Source organism: Marmota marmota, unplaced genomic scaffold (assembly GCF_001458135.2).
Source record: "Marmota marmota marmota unplaced genomic scaffold, marMar, whole genome shotgun sequence".
Classification (NCBI taxonomy): domain Eukaryota; kingdom Metazoa; phylum Chordata; class Mammalia; order Rodentia; family Sciuridae; genus Marmota; species Marmota marmota.
This window is the reverse complement of record NW_026000103.1, coordinates 5,940,859-5,956,106: the sequence shown is the minus strand read 5'-3', so window position 1 is coordinate 5,956,106 and position 15,248 is coordinate 5,940,859. Positions and strand designations below refer to the sequence as shown.

Here is a 15,248-nt window from a genome sequence, read left to right as displayed (position 1 = left end):
AAACAATTATACACACGTACATACGCACAATGCATCCCTATGAGTTCAGAGAATAAGTAAAAAAAAAAAAAATCACTATTATAAAAATCTAGAACCATAAAGTACATCTACAATGTTTTTGCTGTGTTGCAAGTAAAAAACATCCACCTTAATTTAACCTATATACTGATAAAGCATTTCTTAGTGTCTTCTCTTTCCTTTTTCAGGGTTTACTCAGCTCAAAATAGGACCTTGGTGAATGATACAGTCTGATATCTGATGATTTACTGTTGAGATTTTTGTAGTAGCCATCAAACAATATAAAATAAAAGCCTATGGGCTGGGGCTGTAGCTCAGTGGTAAAGCGCCCGCCTCACACGTGTGAGGCACTGAGTTCAATTCTCAGCACCACATAAAAATAAAGATATAAAAACTTATTTCAACAATTTAAAAAATAAATAAGTAAAAGCCTATGAAAGAGAGAATCCAATTGATAATTTATGGTACTTACGGAAAAATTAAAAGCAAACACATTTTTTTAAGAGAGAGAAAAAAACAAAACAAAGAGAAAAAAGACAAACTGCATAAATGACTGAGGTTGTTTGAGTAAATAACATCACATTATTTAACCTGGATCTCTATTAATGCTATAAATGTCTGAATGAATATAAAGCAATGTTTGGTTTGATTTGGTTGTTTTATTCCCCTTAAGGAATCAAAGCTGGGGACATGGTTCAGTGGTAAATCACTTGCCTAGCATACACGTGGTCCTGGGTTAGATCCTCATCATCACAAGAAAATAAAATTTAAAAAAAAATAAATAAGGAATCATCTTCTGTTCAAGTCTTAAACAATCACATTTTATGGGGCCCTCTCTCTTAATTACAATATTTTAAATCACAAAGTACTGTTTGAGGAAGAAAAATAATACCTGAACCAAAATCAATATAAGATTTGCATCCTAATATAGGTTTCCTAACAGAAATAGTAGGAAATAAATGTCAATAAGTCTCTTATGGAAGACATTTTAAAAACAACATAAGAGGAATGAAAACAGTAAAACTATGTATGTCCATGATCATTAATCACACATGTATCCTTAGAGCTTGAGGTAAAATTTTGAGGGACAGCATCAAAAAAGACTATATTAAAAAAAAAAGGAAAGAAAGAAAAAAAGAGAAAGAAACTTGGAAGATTTTGTTCTGCAGCTCAATTCACATAGCTAAACTATGGAACCAACCCAGGTGTCCTTCAACAGATGAATGGATAAAGAAATTGTGGTGTATATATATACAATGGAATACTATTCAGACTTAAAGAATGAAATTATGGAATTTGCTGATAAATGGATGGAACTAGAAAATACCATGCTAAGCCAATTCCAAAGAACCAAAGGCCAAATGTTCTCTGATATGTGGATGCTAATTCACGATAAGGGTTGGGGACATAGGGAAGAATAGGGGTACTTTGGATTAGACAGAGGGGAGTGAAGGGAAAAGTGGGGATATAAGGGTAGGAATGATAGTAGAAAAAAATTGGACATTATTACCCTATGTGCATATATGATTATACGACCCAACTCCACATCCTGTACAACCAGAAGAATGAGAAGTTAAACTCCATCTATGTATGATGTGTCAATGTCATATATAACTAATTAGAATAAATTAAAATTTTTAAAAATTTTAAAAAAAAAGATTTTGCTCTGTAACACTGTGCCAAAAAGTGGCTTTAGGGTCCTGGGGATATAGCTTAGTGGTAGAGCGCTTGCCTAGCACCATGAGGCCCTTGGTTCAGTCCTCAGTAATACACACACACACACACACGTGTCTTTAGAGATGACAAAAACATTGGAGTCACACACTCAAGCTAAGAACTCGACCACAAAAACTAGAGATGATTGTGGTGACAGTTGCAGATCTCTGTGAATATACTAAAAGCCACTGAATTGTACACTGTAAATAGATGATGGCATATGAATTATGCTCAACAAAGTGGTTTTTTTAAAAAAATTAAAAGATTGAATAAAATCATTTCATAAAATGTGAAAGTGATAAAAAATGATATTCTTAAATCGAGTGTTATTTTATATTTGTTATTTCAAACATGCATGTGAAAATTTCAAATAGTATAAACAGACATGTACAATTCATTTGATTATTTCACCTATATGCCCAAAAGTTTTTTAAGTCAAATTCTGGGGATTTCCTCATGAAAAATGGGACATTCCCTTGTATTCAACTTGCCTCATATTTAGTGGATTCCAAGTATACTAAAGTTATTCATAAACACATAAACATACACATTCAGAAAGGTAGGCAAAATATTTCAGAGTAATTCAATTAAGATGGTTAAAACTGTAAAAGTATTAGGGCTTTAAGTTTCCTTTTGTGAAGAACTTAATTATATAAAACTGTTCAACCTTCAAACATTACTGAATAAATGTCACTATTCTTGGGCTTCAATTCTTTATTCATGATATATTATTTTTTACCGCTAACATTTTGTTGATCTTTTTGCCTGTTAAAATCATATTTATGCTGGGCATGGAGGCACATGCCTATAATCCTAGAGGCTTGGGAGGCTGAGGCAAGAGAATCATAGTTTCAAAGCCAGCTTCAGGAACTTAGCAAGACTGTAAGCAACATAGTAAGATCCTGTCTCAAAATAAAATATATAAAGGGCTGGGGAAATGGCTCAGTGGTTAGACACTTTGGATTCAATCCCTGGTACAAAAAAAAAAAAAAAAATCATATTTACAAAAGAATCAGGTAACCAGCAACAAAAAGTATATGATGACTTCAATTTTCCCTAAAATCATAACAAAGGTGAAAAAGAACTAAAATTATTCATCTGTACATAGATCTATGGTAAAAAGATAAAGAGACAGGGCTCTGGGTTTCACACCAGCTCTATAACATAATAGCTGTGTACTCTAGCATAGACAATCCATGTTCCTGACTACCCAGCCTTCCTACCTCAATTATCATGAAGATCCTGTAATATGAAACAACCACAGACTTTGAAAGCATTAAAATATAATACATAAATGTATTTTCTGATTGGATAAAAGGGAAGTTCTTGGACTCAAAGAAAAACAGGCCAACTGTCAATTAAAACAAGATATAATGCAGACACTCAGAGTCAGAACAATATGCCATGATATCTTCCATCACTAGCATTTATAATCTAAAATAATACTGTGGTCTAATGTGGACTCAGTGAGATCTACAGATATTTGTTGGTATTCAAAATGTTTTTAAAATTCTTAATTACGTTTGGTTTTTTTGTTGTTGTTGTTGTTTTACTTTTTTGGCTGTTGTTCAGGAGTGGTAGTGTTGTTGCAGTGCTGGGGATTGAATCCAGATTTTTTTATGTTTTTTTGAATGATGAACTTTCTCATAAAAATTGGATTCCAGTTTGGATGTGGTTTGTCCCTCAAGGGTCCATATGCAGAAGACTTGTCCTCAGTGTGGTACAGTGACAGCTGAAACAATCTTTAAGAGGTAGGGCCTAGTGGGAAGCACTCAGGTAATTGGGGGTACTGTTCTTGGAAGGGAATACCAGTCTCCTAGAGTAAGTTCTCATGAGAGCAAGTTGTTAGGAAAGCCTGAGCCTGGCCCCACTAAGTAACTCTTCGGCTTCTTGTTTGGCAATGTGATTGTTCACTCCCATATGCATTCCCACCATCACCATCCACCCTGATATGATGCAGCCGAAAGGGCCCTCAACAGAGCTGAGCAGATGCAGGCAGCCATTCCTGAACCTTCAGAACTGTGAGCTGAACATTTCTCTTTTGTTCATAAGTAACCTGCCTCACCTATTTCATTATAGTAATGCAAAACAAACACACACACAAAAATGGATTTCAGGAGTAGGGTCTTTACTATAACTATACCTGAAAATGTGAAGTCAACTTTTGGAATGGTCATAGGTTAGAAGAGTTTTGAGGAACAGGTTAGAATAATTTAGAATGCTGTGTGATGGGCCTTATGGGAAATTTTGGTGAGTGCTCAGAAGATAAGACTAGGGAATCAGTCTTAGATGGAAAAGAAGATTCTATTGGAATAAAGCCTTGTCAGAGCCTATTTCATGTCATTTGGACTTTCAGCAGCCAAAATATCAAGCTAAATAAGCTTTTGCTTTATAAAGTTAGCCCACTTCAGGTATTTCATCATAGTGACAAAAAGCTGAATGATACACCTATTTTGACTTTTTAAATTTTAAGACCCAGCAATCTAATCGCATGATGATTTCACAGGAACTGGCTTGTGGCTGCCACTATTAGATTCAACAGGAAAACCACAAACCTGGCTCCTTTCACTAATTGGTGGTGCCTGGAGCCTGTAGGCATTTGAGTGTTTGATCATTACAAACAAAAAGAATTTATCAGAAATCCATCCAAAATTAGAAAAAGACTTCTTTTTACTTCTGGATTTAGTATTTAAAGAGATTACACACATATACTATGTATTAGAGAGTTTTTGGCTATGCCAGTTGAGAAGTGGGATTCTAAGGCTTAAGGGTACTACCCTCTCTGCCCCCACCATAAAACAGAAACAAATTGCAAGGTGGTATTTCTGTAAGTTAATAAAAAGTAAATATTTGAATGGTATTCAGAAACTTCTATAGCTATAGCCAGGCACAGTGATGCATGTCTGTAATCCCAGCTACTACAGATCAGGCTGAGGTAAAAGGATCACAAGTTCAAGGGCAATCTGGGCAATATAGCAAGACCCTGTTCAAAATTAAGAAATAAAACGGGTTGTAGATGTAGCTCAGTGGTAAAGTATCTCCGGGTTTCACTCCCTATTCCCCCAAAACATAAGAGAAATTTCTTCAGCTACATAAATATGTATAATATTTTCATTTAACCTCTAAAATTTTAAAGCCAAGTAAGCACCTAAATGATGGATCCCAAAAAATAATAATCAGGACTTATAGGAGGCTCTATAAGTGACCTGTCACTTAACCTCAATTCACAAGGAATTACTGCATTGGTTTCCAAACTTTTAATGAAATTACTGTGATCTTTTGAAAATACTGACACATGTACTGACATCCAGATATTCTCATTTAATCAATATGAGATATTTTTAAAAGCCCCCAGGTAATTCTAATGTGCAGCAAGTGTGGAAGTTACTAAATTACAACAGAAAGCATTGTAGTTCTATAGCGTACTACAAAGATATAAATTCCTTACTAGAACAAAGTACAACATTCTCAAAAATTATATAGCAAATAAGCAAAATGCAAGACTCAGGAGGATGAGTCTATACTATGTCTGGTATATAATAAAACAAGTAATATATTTTTATTTACTTTTGTTGTTTAAATGGTTATTATGCAATAGGATGATCAAACATTATGTTTAAATGGCACTACATTAAAAAGTTTTCAAATGTTTCACTGACTATGTTAAAACTTGGAGATATATAAGAAACAGTGTTCATAATACTACAAATATTTACTCTAGGCAATATTACATTTATAATATCATGAGGTATATGGCAACAGCAACAAAATTCCTTTCTTAAATAAAAATAGAATTTCTCAGATAATTATATTTCATTCAACAAATATTTGTTGCACATCTAAGTGACAGAGATTCTTCTAGACACTAGGGATATAGCAATAAATGAAGGAAGAAAACCCAAGGAAAATAAATCTATACTCTCACAAAGGTTATATAGATCTGGAATAGGTAAAAGGAGACAAACTGAAAAAGAGAGCCAGGGAATGAGAGGGAAGTGGAAGGGATGGTTTGCAATTTTAAATAGAGAAGTCTGGAAAGAAAAATGTGAGCAAAGACTTAAAAATGGTGTTAAATGACAGACACAAATACAGTATTTAATGAATACAATAAAATACATTGATAAAGATAATAATTCTTGTACCAGCAAAACTGATAAATCCAAAGAGTAGCATACCTCCATGTGGGATCTTAGGGTTCTCTGGGAGTCTTCCTGGGTCAGTTATTGAGGCCCTCACTAAGGCGACCAGACAAAATATGGCAATGCCATAAAATACTATTTAAAATAAATAAATTAATAAATTAGTCATTTACCCTTTAAAATACATTATCAACAAGCATATTTGTGTTTAAAAAGTATATATTAACTAACACTATCAGGATAAATAATTTTTAAAAAGATGAAATGAAAAATTAAATAATCAATACTGCCAAAACTATACTATATGTTCAATTTTAAATATTATTTTGCATATTAATAACTTATAAATTTGATATAAATCAGTTTCTTTAATAAGAGTGACTTCTCATCAAAAATGATACAAATAGACCCTACTTGTACTATATTTGATAGCATTTTTAAAAATATTTTACTCTTGAATTTTTCCATTAATTCTATCTTCAAAATTACTCTCAATTAGAGATGTTCAATTGCACCTTTTGATGAATCTTAACATGCTTGAGAATAAAGAATTAGAAACTTTTTAATTTTAAAATTAAAAATCAGGAAAAAATAGCAAGGGAAAACAGATTCAGTCTCTATAATTTCACAATTTAAATTAGTAAGACACATGCATTTTGTTGAGGGAATAAAAACAAAACACACTGCACATGTAAAAGGAAACAATTTGAGTGCTCACTCCTGGACTAATTGCATAGCTATAAGTCAGTTTTATCATCTGTATAAAAGAAATTATATAACCCATAGCTCTTTTGAAATACAAATGAGGTAAAGTACATAAAAACAATGTACATGTACATATACATGTAAAATATCATTCTGATCTGACTATTTTAATCATAGGCAAACCATTAACATGTATATTATAGCAAAAATTAATTATTCAGAAGTTCAAAGTGAGGTCATAATCAACTTCATAATCAAAATCAATGATTTTAGTAGAATGAAACTCTCATTTCCCAGTAATGTACACTACCATCCCCATTCTTAGAACTTCCATATTTGCAATTAAATACAAAACAGAAACATTAAAAATGCAAACATCAACTGCTGGTTTTTTTTAGCAAAATGGTCTTCATATGTATTTTTCAGACTTAGATAAATATGGAGATAGCTCTTCAATATGCAAATATATAAAAACTATTATTTTAAAAACTTATTTAATTTTAAAACTTATTTAATTTATAATAATAATAGCACTACTAAAATAATAAATATATTAAAAGGAAGATTATCATAGTGGCACTACTCTTCAAAAACATACACAACGAAAAAACTTTAATTATAAAGAAAACAAATAAAGATCTAAAAACTTACTTATTATTACTATGCCTGGAATATGTCCTTCTTCATAGTGAGGAAAGAGGACAATTTTGGGAATTAAAACAATATTGTATAACCAGACAAAGACAATCAAACCCATGCAGCACCAACCATGTGGGTCAACAACAAAGTGAATCCGGAGACCCATTTTGCAGTCCTATAACTGCCTGCCAACCCACAAGGAAAGACAATCCTAAGAAGAAGGGGGGAAAAAAAAGTTACAAACATAGAAAAAATTACTTGACTAAAAACTGCGTTTCTGGCACCTATAAAATGCATTTACTAACTTTTTTGTATATTTGATTTTTTAACAATAAACACTTATGAAAACAGAAACTTCTGGGTATTAAATTTCACCAAAAGCCTCAAAAAATTTAATTTCAACTGTTCATTATGAATTTCTATTACGAGTATAAACTGGTATTATCTGCTGAAATTAAAACAATATTTGCCCTAACCCTACAATTTCATGTATAAACCCAAGAGAAATAAGTGTACATGTCCAGCAAAAGATTAATAAAAAAAATTTTAGTAGATTTAACTGTAAGACTACTGATGGTCACACAAGTCAAAATAGTGTTTATCCTGTAATGAAAGGGTGTGTATTAACTGAAAAGGGGTGTGTTTTAACCTCTGAAGGGCTAAAAATGTTTTATATCTTGATGTGGATGGTACCCTGTGGAAATATAGAAACATTCACTGAGCTGTATACTGAAGGCTTGTGCAGTTCAGTTTAATTTTAAAACACAATAAAATGTTTTTAAAATCATGTACAAATTGCTAGAAACATTAAAATTCCAACTAATCTTACTACTATCTACTCAAGAAGACTCTTGTTTAAATGGGGCTTTGTTTTCAATTGAGTATTAATGATCCACCAACAGATCTCCAAATGAGACACTTAAAAAGTTAAGATATACTTCAACTATAGATATCAATAAAATGGCTTAAAATATACCTACATTTATAACGCTTAAACAATAACACTTACAATGTAAGATTTAGTGGGCACTTTTTATACCAAATATATAGAAATAACAATAAACCAGGACAATGGTTCTTGAACTTGTAAGAAACCAGAATCAACTGAGAAGCTTTAAAAGAATATATATTCCCATTGCAATCTAATAAATCTTAATTCTTCATAGAGTTCAAAAACCAATAAAACAATTTAAAGTGCTTTCCAGGTATCTGATACAGCTGACTGTTATCTAGAAACCATTAAACCTGAATCTTTACAAAGATGTCAATACTATAGCTATGAGTTGAACTTACTCAACTCAATAAATATTGACTGAGTCTCTGCTATACACCAGTCACTTGTTAGACATTAAAGATGCAACTAAGACTAAGATATGGTCTTTGCTTAAAGAAACTAACAGTCTAATGGCAAAGAGTCACAAAAATATTTAGTATAATATAGTAAGTTCCAGATATGTACTCAAGTTGTCAGTAGGGGCACAAAAGAAGGAAATAGTTAAATGCGGATTTAAGCAAGACTTTCTATAACAAATGAAAACTGAGTTCAATCTTAAAAGATGAGAAGAAGTTATCCAAGAAAGGTAAGTGACAATAATACCACAAACAAAAGAAGAGCTGGAGATATATAAGAGTAAAAACTGCAAGAGGTATTACTAACTGCAAGAACAAATCATAAAGCTTTCTGTGACTGGGCACAGTGGCATATGCCTATAATCTTAGAGACTAGGGAGGCTGAGGCAGGAGGATCCAAGTTCAAAACAAGTCTCAGTAATTTAGCAAGGCCCTAAGCAACTCAGTGAGATCCTGCTTCAAAGTAAAAAAATAAAAGGACTGGGGACAAAGGACCCCTGAAAGGACCCCTGGGTGTAATCCCCAGTACCAAAAAAAAAAAAAAAAAGTTTCTGGGGATAGTGACTGGTAAGAAATGAGAAATAAAGGGCTACAGCAGGAAGGACACAAAGATGACATCTAAAATGCTAAGACTTCATTCTTAGGCAAAGGAAACCTATCAAAGCAGGAGGTTAACCTGATGAATTTGTTTTAAATAAGTTAGTGAAGCTTTGGTATGGAGGATAAAATTAAAGACAAAGATCAATTAGGCTAAGAGAATACAAAAGCCAAACTTAGTTTTAGACAAGGGCCAACTAAAGAAATAGAATCAAACCAGTGAGTCTTATTAATTGATTCAATATTAGGAGTTGCAGAGAAAAGAGTCAAGGATGACTCCTAGACTTCCAACTTATATCCCAACTATTTCATTCTAAGAGTAATTTATCTTCAATTGAAAAGCCTCAGAGTACCATTAGAGGCCTAGGATCTAGAGACTATCATGCTAAATGAAATACACCAATCCCAAAAATACAAAAATCAAATGTTCTCTCAATATGTGGATGCTAACACACAACAGGAGTGGGAAGAATAATAGTTCAGTGGATTAGACAAAGGGGAATAGGAAAGACAGTGGAATGAATCTGACATAACTTTCCTGTGTACATGTATGAATATACCACAATGAACCTCAACATAGTATACAAGACTGGGATCCTAATTAGAGTAAGATAAGATTTCATGCTTGTATAAATATATCAAAACAGAGTCTACCATCATGTATAACTAAAACACACACATATACACACATATAACAGAAAATAAAAATAAAAATAAATAAAGCTACCAAAATAAAGATTAAGGAGCCATTTAATTCTTAAAGGAGTAGTCTGTCTCTCCTTCTTAGATCCTGCAAATACTGGGAAATGAAGGGAGGTGGGGAGACAAGAACTCAAATGCAATACCATTCAACAGTTTCAGTCAGATATGGCCCAAATTAGTATTTGCATAAGAATTCCAAAACAGGAATAGTACCCAGGTTTTTAAAAGTAAAAACTAAATTTCACTACCCCTTCATTAGAAAATGAAAAGACAGATCAGTTATCATAAAAGAAAATCAGAGGGGATAAAGCTTAATATCTGTGTAATTTCATAAAAGAAAATCAGAGAGGATAAAGCTTAATATCTGTGTAATTTGATAGGTATCAGTATTTTAAAAACTAAAGAAGTTCATATGCAAATGGTAAGCTATTTACACAGCTAAAAAGAGAAACATTCCAAAGAATGTTAATTTTTTACAGCCTTGCCAACTACCAAGTGCTAAAAGAAATGACAGAAGGTTCTGTTTCTCAACATGTTCAATATTATTAACTTCATGTACCTTTTTGTCCTTTAATGTTTTAGTTCTGTTCAGGACTAAAAAACAGAATGTGAATTCCAATAATTACACAGAATAGAGTAATTTCATTATTCATTTCTAATTTTATTAACATTAGAAACAGAAAAGCATACAAACCAGCAAAACAAGTGGGAAAATTATCAAATACTCATTCATTTTTTAAACTGTTTTCATTTCTTTCTACCAGAAAATAGCAAAATTTTCTCATCCATAAAAGAGCCTCACAACAGAAAATATTGCATAGTAAAAAGTATCATTTAAAAATGTGTCCATTTTTTTTTTTCTTGAATGCAAACATATATAGATGATAAGCTCTAAAAGAACAAGCAACCCCAATGAACAATGAGCACAGGATAGAAAAATAAAACAATGAACAAGATGTTGAATATTTAAATAAATACCTGGTAAGAGAAAATTAGTGCCACATAATCCTTAAAACAGGGTTGTAGAGAAGAAAACGGTTGTCCAAAGAGCTCCAAATCTGATTACAACTACAAACACATAACTGGTAGAGTTGTAGGATCACTCCAGTCAGTTAATATCTACCAGGCGTGGCTTATGGCTGAACAGAAACTATTACACATCCTGAGAAACAAGCAATACAATGCTGCTGCTTGGTCTTAAGGGTGGCATTTTGTTAAGTACTTTCATTAGCAACATACTAATTTATATATTAAGTGGTGAACTCATAACTCAAACTTTGATGTGACTAGTAGATACACTAGTATTTCAAGATTTTTAAAGATTACTATCTGGTAACTAAACTTGAGTGTAATGACTAATTTCATAATGATGTAAATTACTACAGCACAAACTATTTTTAAAGAAATTATAATTCAATCCTAATTAAACTACACTGAGTAAATATTTACAATGTTCAGATTTTCCCAATGGGATGGATACCACCTTTCCTTTTCTGCCTTTTCAGGCAACTGTATTTCACCACATATTTTCCTCAGGAAGAATATTTATGGAATTGGGAAAAGAAAAATAACAGAAAACTACTATATGACAGAAAATGGTAACATCAGAATGCAGAATTTAGAAAATCATAAAGATTAGCCAAAATAATTATAAGAAATCTTGTCACAAGTATATCCCCAAATACAGTTTTGTATGACTCATCATCTTGGCCAAAGTGGTTTGATGGCAGTTCTATGAATATGAAAAACACATTCCATCATTCATTCCTCCTGTCTGAAATGTCCCCACTACTCTCCTTAACTCTATTTAAATTTAACTCTCAATTCAGGACAATTTGAATCTCATTTTCCATATGAAATTTTTCCTGGCACTTCAATTCACAATGATCTTTTGGTTCTTAATTTCAATAAAAAGCAAAATTAGAAGAAGAAAACAGCCAATGGTTTTAAAAACTTGGAATGAGGATGGCCTTCACAAAACCCATAAAGTCAATTTCAACCAAAATATTTTAAAAAATTTTTTAATAAAAATTAAAATTCAAAAAAATTTAATAAAAATTAAAATTCCTGATCCCAAAACACACCAAACACCTAGTCAAAAGATACAGTATCCATGGAAAAAATATTATAACACATGAACGATAAGAGACATACAAAGGAAATACATTAAAAGGCAATTCAAAAATAGAAAATAAAATCCAATGGCTAATCATTACTGATTAGGAAATATAAAATAACTAGGTATATTTTTCATCAATTTATTAAAAAACTTTCAGGAAGACAGATGATATTCAATGTTGAGAGGACACAGGGAAAGGGCACTCTCATAAATTACCAGTGTGCACATAAACTGATACAATCATATGGGGAGGGTAATTTGGCAGTATACATCAAAACGTAAAACCCTTTTACCCAGCAGTTTTATTTTTAGTAATATTGGCAAAGGTACTCGTGAGAGTATACAAGTATACATACATAAAAGGCGGTATAAAGGACACAGCACTTCTTGTAAATTAGAAAAATATAGCACAGCCTACATGTCCATGTAGAAGAGGGGAATGATCAAATAAGTTATAATACATCCATAGTGTAGACTACTCCCAAGTTACTACAATTTTGAGGGGGAAAAAAAAAAGGAAGGCAGACCTAGATGTGCATGTCACTACTTATAATGCACTACTGAATTAATAAATCAAGTTTTATGGTGGGAAGGGGGGAAATCTTAACAGTAGCTTTTCTGGAAGAGAAGGAATAGGGGCAGACTAAGAAGAGGCATGAGGGAACTTTCTGTAGTGCTAATAAAGATCTATACCATGATATGGAGTCTGAGTTATACAAGTATGTGAATTTGTCAAAACTCAGCAAAGGTACACTTCCAATTATTGCATTTCATGGTATGTAAACTAACCTTACAAAACCCCTGTAAATCAATACTGAACTCGAGTTAATGACATATATTAAAGTATGTGGAGAAGGAAGTATACTGATACCTGCAATTTACTTTGTAATGGATCAAATAATAATAATAAAACTGATTGATGGATAGACAAGAGATGAATATTTGATGAAGTTCAATAATAATAGTTATAAAATCTAAATGATGGGTATTCAGATTTAACACTATAAAATTGATTTCCACATTTCTGTTTAAAGTTTTCAAAATTAAATGATGGGAAGATAAGTTGAGGAATAGTTCCTATAACATTTTTTTTTTTAGCAAAAACTACACATAAGTAATTTCTGCATGTGTATAGAGGGGAAAAATTGTTTGAAGAAAACACATATCAACCAAACTGGATTATCACTGAACTGAAAGAGGAGTGAGGAAGAAGGCTTTCCTATTTTATGCATATATTTATATGTTCTTCTAAGTTTATCAGTATCATATACAATTCTAAATTATTTTCAACCACCGAAAAATAGACTAAGTGACAGCACTAGTGTTATAAATGTTTAATTTGAGCCTCGATCACTATATATTATTTTTAAAATTACGATTTTTAAAAACTGCTATGTGGAAGGATCTGCAATAAAACAACATAATATTTGCAATTTAGAAAGATATTCCTGTGACTCATATTATTTACAGCTTATTTTCTTTATAAAAAGTCTAATTTAAGAAAATACGCTTAGTTAAAATGTAATATAAAATTTGTAAACAAACTACATTTGCTAATGTACAATTAAGTGCATACAAACATTAGACTCCAAGGATACTACACTAAATAAATGAGAAACAATAGTCCCACTATAAAATGCAAACTTACCACTTGCAAATTCACTGGGATGTGTTGTAATTTTTCTGGTACTTGCATCTAGAAGTTTTATCTTGATTCATTCTTTTTGCATTACATTCCACCAAATGGACCCTCTCTTCAATAACTGTTCTCCATGAGAATCTATTAATGGTTTAACAAACAATCATCTCTCACAAAGATAAAAATTATAAGCAACTAAACATTCTATGAAAATGACAATTACAAAACTTTTAAATTAAAAAATAAGATGATTCAATTCCACCTGATTCAATGCTTACATATGCCATTCATCCCTGCAGAATTTGTACTTGTTCACCATTACAGATGAAAGTTCTCTCTTCTGAAATCACCTAATTCCCATAAAACCAAAAAAGCATTACGTGTCCAGCATTTGGGCATCATCAAATTTCCTTGACCACAAATTTCAAAGTAAAATTCAGATTCTGAGATCACTTACATGACAAAATGCAAGTAATATCTTCCAAGATATGAGGTTAGAAGCATCTACTCACAATTAATAAACAGAGAACAGAAGAGTTTAAAATAGAAATTTTGGTTTAAAATATTCTAAGAAAAAAGTTATCCTCCTACAATGAAACCACCACCAGAAGAGTCAACCATAAAAGTTAGATCCTATAGCTAAAGCTTAAAATAATAAGTTCTACAATAACGTATACCAATTAACTGTTACTAATTCAGTCAATATTTATTAACTTTATATTATGCTTTGACACAGGATATAGATGAAAAAGAGACACTATACTCAGTGGAGACTAACCAGTAAAGAGACAAGATCAATTATGATGTAAAAGAAGCTAAGAAAGAGGGAAAAAATGCATCTCACATAGTAAGGGTATTAGTTCATAGAACATTTTTCAGTTTTCTGAAGATGCATGTGTGTGCTGGGATGCATTACAATCAACTTCTTTCTTATGGTAAGCTGTCATCAGGGAAAGATTTTCAGAGACAATGAAGCCTGTGAATGAGCTCAATGAAAAACAGAGGCTTTTTCTAACCGAGAGAATAGAACAAGAAAAGATGTAAAAGCAAGCAGAGGAAATAGAAGTAAATGGAAATGACAAGAATCACTGCATCTGGAACATGGGTCAAGATGTGACAACCTTGGGCTGAGGCTGTAGCTCAGTGGCAGAGCGCTAGCCTGGCATGCATGAGGCACTGGGTTCCATCCTTAGCACCACATAAAAATAAACAAATAAAATAAAGGTATTCTGTCCATCTACAACTACAAAAAAAAATTGTTTTTAAGAGAGAGAGAGAATTTTTTAATATTTATTTTTTAGTTTTCAGCGGACACATTTGTATGTGGTGCTGAGGATCGAACCTGGGCCACATGCATGCCAGGCGAGCGCTCTACCGCTTGAGCAAAATGCTCAACATCTCTAGCTGTCAGAGAAATGCAAATCAAAACCACCCTAAGATACCATCTCACTCCAGTAAGATTGGCAGCCATTAGGAAGTCAAACAACAACAAGTGCTGGCGAGGATGTGGGGAAAAGGGTACACTTGTACATTGCTGGTGGGACTGCAGATTGGTGCAGCCAATTTGGAAAGCAGTATGGAGATTTCTTGGAAAGCTGGGAATGGAGCCACCATTTGACCCAGC

The 15,248-nt window shown here is 32.4% G+C and overlaps 1 protein-coding gene across 4 annotated transcripts in view; it reads right to left on the bottom strand.

The window, feature by feature from the left end:
* The window catches only part of Zdhhc21 (zinc finger DHHC-type palmitoyltransferase 21), a 64,077-nt gene extending 50,312 nt beyond the window's left edge, over window positions 1-13,765 (bottom strand). The window contains exons 1-4 of one of the 4 annotated variants that reach the window (XM_048783948.1): window positions 13,634-13,765; window positions 10,426-10,460; window positions 7,230-7,428; window positions 5,910-6,008 (exon numbers count right to left, since the gene is read on the bottom strand). In XM_048783948.1, coding sequence (XP_048639905.1) covers window positions 5,910-6,008; window positions 7,230-7,383 — 253 coding nt within the window. In that variant the 5' untranslated portion in view covers window positions 7,384-7,428; window positions 10,426-10,460; window positions 13,634-13,765. Of the gene's footprint in view, window positions 1-5,909; window positions 6,009-7,229; window positions 7,429-10,425; window positions 10,461-10,844; window positions 13,590-13,633 lie in introns of those variants that run through there. The other 3 variants (XM_015502587.2, XM_048783949.1, XM_048783947.1) reach the window with 3 other exon arrangements.
* Window positions 13,766-15,248: the final 1,483 nt, after the last annotated feature.